The sequence below is a fragment of the Gigantopelta aegis genome, chromosome 6 (assembly GCF_016097555.1).
Source record: "Gigantopelta aegis isolate Gae_Host chromosome 6, Gae_host_genome, whole genome shotgun sequence".
In the NCBI taxonomy this organism is placed as follows: Eukaryota; Metazoa; Mollusca; class Gastropoda; order Neomphalida; family Peltospiridae; genus Gigantopelta; species Gigantopelta aegis.
In genome coordinates, this window is record NC_054704.1 from 18,152,629 (window position 1) to 18,159,020 (window position 6,392).

General features: G+C 37.9%; 2 protein-coding genes across 2 annotated transcripts; both read left to right on the forward strand.

The window, feature by feature from the left end:
- Positions 1–858: 858 nt before the first annotated feature.
- Positions 859–1,440, forward strand: LOC121374395 (KRAB-A domain-containing protein 2-like). Its single transcript, XM_041501496.1, has one exon. It carries the CDS (start codon positions 859–861, stop codon positions 1,438–1,440), a length of 582 nt encoding a protein of 193 aa, XP_041357430.1.
- A 219-nt stretch (positions 1,441–1,659) lies between these two features.
- On the forward strand, positions 1,660–5,196 carry LOC121374396. Its single transcript, XM_041501497.1, has 2 exons — positions 1,660–2,258; positions 5,169–5,196. The coding sequence occupies exons 1-2, from the start codon at positions 1,660–1,662 to the stop codon at positions 5,194–5,196; spliced, it is 627 nt and encodes a 208-aa protein (XP_041357431.1).
- The last annotated feature ends 1,196 nt before the right edge of the window (positions 5,197–6,392 follow it).

Here is a 6,392-nt window from a genome sequence, read left to right on the forward strand (position 1 = left end):
GTGAAAATTATGATTATTAAACGTACATTATCAAAGTTGCAAGCGTCATAGTAATTATTTCGCGAAAAATCAACCTATTTTGTTTCACGTACTGTAGCTGCAAAATGTAAAATAATATTACGTAAATATCGTATTCGTGTTTTTGTCGTTAGGTGAACGCAGTTTAGGACATCGATGGTATATATGTTACAGTTAATCTGTATAATCAGGTAATATGTATATTACCTGATTTTTTCAGCTAATATGTATATTACCTGTTTCACTCAGGTAATATGTATATTAGCTGAAAAAATCAGGTAATATACATATTACCTGAAATATACTTCACTAATTTATACAGATTACCTGAATGGTATTGACAAGTCTTAGATCAATGTAGACCAAGTTCTCAGTTCAAAACAAGTCTTTTGATCAATGTAGTCCACGTTCTCAGTTCAAAACAAGTCTTTTGATCAATGTAGTCCAAGTTCTCCTTGATTGGTCACAATACCGTGGATGTACATGTTCATTGTTAAATCATTTCATAGACGATGTTACAGTTAATCTGTATAATCCAACACATCTGTTTTAACTAATCCTGTCTTTAAAGCACAATAAAGTTGTGCCAGCCTGTCAGGACGCAGATGGGATTAGTTGGAAAAAACAATGCTTGATTTAGGCTGCTGATTTCCTTTGACTGGCTTCATTTGATTGGTAGGTATAAATATCCTGGTGAATGGTGTTCTCTGTCACTAGCAAAATCTCCTGTCCCGGAATTGGTCACTGGCGAAGTCAGAGGCTAAGTCCGGGATGGGCGTGCCTGAACCTCTGTGGATATGGGCACGTTAATAGAGTTTCCCATCCCATCCCACTAGCAAAATGGATCTAGAGGAGACTTTCAGGCATTCGCTGTACACGAGCTATGGAGAGAATAAGTGTATCTTGCTACCTAAGGACGAATACATTAAGACTGTTGGCGAGTTGCTGGAAGCCACCCAGGCACCCAAGAAATCACCGCGTCAGTTTTACTTGCTTAAAAAATATGAACTACTGCAGTGTGGGGACGTTCAAAAGCTCATCAGAAAGAAGCCAAACCAGGAGCATCCACTGTACTTCGCTACCATCGAGGAGACCTTTGACATCATCAAGCGCGCTCACATCGCTACTGGTCATGGAGGACGAGACAAGATGATCAAGGAGATCAACAAGAAGTACGCCAACATCACCCAGGATGCTATTACCTTGTTCAAGTCCATGTGCATTGAGTGCCAGAGAAAACGGAAACGGACAACTACCAAGGTAATTGTCGTCAAACCAATCCTGTCTAAGGACTTCAGTTCCAGAGCGCAAGTTGACCTCATCGACATGCAGTCTATGTGCCAAGGTCAACACAAATGGATCATGGTGTACCAAGACAATCTTACCAAGTTCTGCATCCTCTCAAGCATGCATCGGAAGTAGCTTATCAATTGCTGGACATCTACCTTCTGCTGGGAGCCCCTTCAATACTACAAAGTGACAACGGGTCCGAATTCACAGCGCAAGTTATCACTGAGTTGAAGCAGATGTGGCCTGAGCTCGTCATCGTTCATGGGAAGCCGAAACACCCCCAGAGACAGGGTTCAGTGGAAAGAGCCAACTGCGACATAAAAGACATGTTGATTGTATGGATGAGTGACAATGACACACGGGACTGGACAGTTTGTGCAATTTCAAAAGAACTCAAGCCATCACACTGGAATCAAGCGTTCTCCCTTTGCTGCTCTGTTTGGTGCCGATACGAAGGTAGGATTGACATCATCCAGCCTCCCCCAAGATTTCATTGCAAGGTTGCAAACTGAACATGACCTCCTGTCTGCAGTATCCCATCCAAACCCAGTCGAGCAATCCAGCGAGGAAGCAGAACCTGTACCAGTCTCAACCATCTCTGTACGTCAGGAGGAAATTAGGCTGCAGAGAGAGAGTGCCAGAGATACCCAGTTCCAGCAGGCAGAGAGAATGGTCAAACGAAGTCGCATTGTGTTTTCTAGTGTGCAGATCGGAAGCAATGTGACGGTGCCCATTCCTTCAGTTGACAGAGGACGTGCAGATCCTAGGAACATCATCGGAGTTGTGACAGAGTGCAGTGACAACGAGTTGTATACAATTGCTGTAAAAGGAGGAATATTGGATCGAAAGTACTCAGAAACCAATTCGATGTGTGTGCTACGACCTTGTATTCACCCAATGATGTCTGTACAGATAAGGACATTTCCCCTCGTCAAGATGCGGTGGACAAGGTAACTGTGCTGGAAGTAAGAGGTGTCAGACAAATCAATGTAAATGCTTCAAAGCCAGATTAGTGTGCAATTCCCGCTGCCATTCCAGCCTGCCATGCATAAACAAGAACTGTTGTTGATGAGAACTTTGACTACATTGATCAATAGACTTGTTTTGAACTGAGAACTTGGACTACATTGATCAAAAAATCTTGTTTGTTCTGCAGTAGTGTATGTGTGTTGTGTGTTGCAAATAGTATGTGTTTTGAGCCAATAAAGATGCCAGCATATTATTGTTTATAGTTATTCATTCAGTCAAATAACAACCTTGTCAATACCATTCTGCAAGTTTCAGGTAATCTGTATAAATTAGTGAAGTATATTTCAGGTAATATGTATATTACCTGATTTTTTCAGCTAATATACATATTACCTGAGTGAAACAGGTAATATACATATTAGCTGAAAAAATCAGGTAATATACATATTACCTGATTACACAGAATAACTGTAACATATATACATGTATGTGCATATGTATATGTATATGTATATGTATATGTATATGTATATGTATATGTATATGTATATATATATATATATATATATGAATCATGCAGACATGATAAATAATATCAAACAGCAACAAAAGAATAACAAGGCATGTTACAATGGTTACAGTCAGTCTCTGTGCATAATTATAATTAATATACTGGCAATAATGTTTAACAAGTAACAATGGTATTAGGTTGGAAAGAGGCGTGCCAGCTCCCATTTTTGTACAAGGAGGGAGGGGGAGGTACGGCTGGCTTTTGCCCAAATTAAACGAAAATGCCCGAATCTGTATAACAGCATTTATTCAATGGGCAATGGGCAACTATATTAACGTGCCCCTATCCACGAGGGTTCAGGCACGCCCGCCCCGGACTTAGCCTCTGACTTCGCCAGTGACCAATTACGGGACAGGAGGGACATTTATTCATATTACCATTACTACCAAGCAGCTATATATAATATAGGGTTGCAAACGAATCACTACGCATTTTTACATGTGATACAACTAATTTTTAGGGTGGAATGATGGAAATACATGGTAAAAATGTCTGAGGTTAGCACATTTTGTCCGAATTTAATAATATTTGCCCGAGTTTGAGGTTTTGCTCTCGTACACTATGGTTAGAGGTTCAGCAACAGAAGATAGAAAACGACTTTATTCAAATATCTGATCTCGTAACAACGTTAAACAAAAATAATGTAAGAAGGCAAAGGTTTCGTAGATACTGATTGTCCAGATAATTGTAGTATGGGTGGAATTAGTTATGATGAATTTCATGTATCAGTACTTTTTGTTTGTGACAAATATACCGACTTAAATAAAGCACATGTCGAAAACTCGATTATATGTAGCCTAACCAGTTGAAGGTAATTAAGTCTACTGAATTCTGAAAATGCTGTAACTATTCATACAAACCCATTTCCACACACGTACACACATATACACACACGCTCGCACGCACGCACGCACCACACCACATCACACATCACACATCACACTCCCAACATTTAAATGTACCGGTATATATATGCTCCAATGTTAGGCTTTAGAGTTTGTTACATAACACTGGAGCATGACATCCTCGCAATATAGGCCAATGGCCTGTTTGCCAGTCCATTTCCTTTGTGAAATAAATATTGTTTAAACCACATGGACATGTAGATAGGATTTTAAATTTTAGGCCTTCATTCAAAATTTTATGTCAAAATTATCTTGTCCCCCACATTGTTAAATACTCTGATTCTCTCTTCTTTTTCTTGTTTATTTTTGGATTGCCCTTCAAAAATGCTCCAAACAGTATATAAATTTTCGGCCGAGCAGTCAGTTTTTTTTTATGGGTCATTTAACGTTTTATTCAGGTTTTTGTTTTTTACTAAGTGTTATTTCAAATTATCCTTAGCCCGCCATAAACGGCCCGCCTCCCCTCTCTCGTTTTAGATACAAACAATGGCTATGTCAGAATTTATACCCACAAAGAGCGTGTTTAAACCTTGGTTGGATGTAAGCATGTTAAACCAGTTTTACCTACATATCAACATTTCTTGATCATAGCAAGATAATATACTGTCTAGAACAGCTAATTAAGAAAACAAAACCAGTATGTACAAAAATGAAAATTATAAGCAAGATTATAATTCAATAGGTGGAGCGCTCACCTGTTTTAAACATATATATTACCAAATTATAATGGTCATGGATCGGTCAACAGGCCATGCCTATATTAAGTCCTCTCCATTACATCATAAAGAATATACAGATGCAACAATCAAGTGATATGATAAAATTAAAGCACCTTATTATTTAATAAGTAAAATGTTTGTTGTTTTGTTTAACAATAAGTAAAAAGAGTGGGAGAGAGAGAGAGAGAGAGAGAGAGAGAGAGAGAGAGAGAGAGAGAGAGAGAGAGAGAGAGAGAGAGAGAGAGAGAGAGAGAGAGAGAGAGAGAGAGAGAGAGAGAGAGAGAGAGAGAGATTTTTACATTATACATCAAACCGTTTACTTTCAATAATAAACTTCTGAGTAGCCTTAACCATAACTTCATTCTCATGCGCTCACCTGACGTGCTTGGGTCGAAGGATCAAACCCTCTTGGTGGACTTATTATCTGATTGGCTTTTTTCCTGTCCCAACCAGTGCCCCACGACTGTTATATCAAAGACCATGGTATAGACTGTCTTTATCCGTGGTAAAGTGTATATAAAAGATCCCCTGTTGCTAATGGAAATATAGCAAGTTATCTCTGACTACGTATGTGTCACAATGACTAAATGTTTGACATCAAATGCTCCAGTAGTGTCGTTAAATAAAGCAAACCAGTTTCCGCCAAAAGTACTGTACAATGTTTTAAAAAAGTTTATGTACCTTTAATAATTTCAGGTGGAAGATTGCACGACCCATGCAATGATTAATTTGCTTTTGACATAATTTTACAAATAATATTTATTTTGTTTTTTAAATGTTTATTTACTGTATTTAAAATTCCATTTGAAATTAAATGACATCATAATAATACCCATAAGACAAATGTAATACTGTTGTTTTGGGGTTTTTTAAATAAAAAATATATAATAAAAGAAAATATTTGCTTTTAAAAGCGAGAAAACAACGTGCATCCACTTTTATAAATAGGCTACCAGAATCTAACTGTAATAGTATGTGGTTTAATGTGATCTAATAAAACAAAGGATTGTTTTTGTCGGTGTATGCCCTTTGATCATGTAAAACACATCGCCGATATTTGAGGGGTTAAGAACAGGGCTAAAAACTCAAAAAGAATTTATGTAGCCCCCCTGTATTAGAAGAAAATACCACATATCGGCAACACCAGTATCCTCTAGTTTTCCACTGAGACAAGTGCAAACGCCCGTGGTGAATTTGTGTGACGAGACAACGATTATCTCGCCTTGAACCCACGCTCCCCAGGGTGCTACTGCGAATCTTTGTTTTACAAGGGTTAACAGCGTCGCGAGCTATTGGCTAGTTACTCTTTAATCCCGGCCTGACTAAATTAAGCTTCATAACCTCTCGAGAATTATTAGATGAAAGGAGTAAATATGTCCTTACCTATCGAGAGTTATTTTTCCGTTGTTTAGACGTCACCTTTTGAAGGTACTTGACACGTGGAACCATACCAAGCAGAATTGTACGTTATTGAGCCTGAAGACGGCGTCCATATTGAATCATGGGTCACCACAACGGGTCGCCTTATAGGGCTAAAATCACACTGCAGTAACTTCAAAGCTTTTCGTTTAGGCATAATTAGTACTTGTTGCTTCACAGGGCACAGAACCGGTGTCTAGCTGAAAAAATAAATTTACACATTTCATAACTTTAATAAGTTACTGTTATATTTTCCAACAGGTAAATTATAGGCCTATAGCAATGCTATTCAGTTTGGCGAAACAAGAAATAAATATATGAAAAATACGAATTTTTACGGCTAATTTAACTTTGTATTATTACCGGAGAGATTATATAAAATTTTGTCTAAAATTGATGTGCAAATATAACGTTTATAATGTGTTTTTGCATAAGCAAGTATTACTGACAGAAAGTTATTTTCTGGAATTCATTTCAGTTATAACATCATATTTACAGACG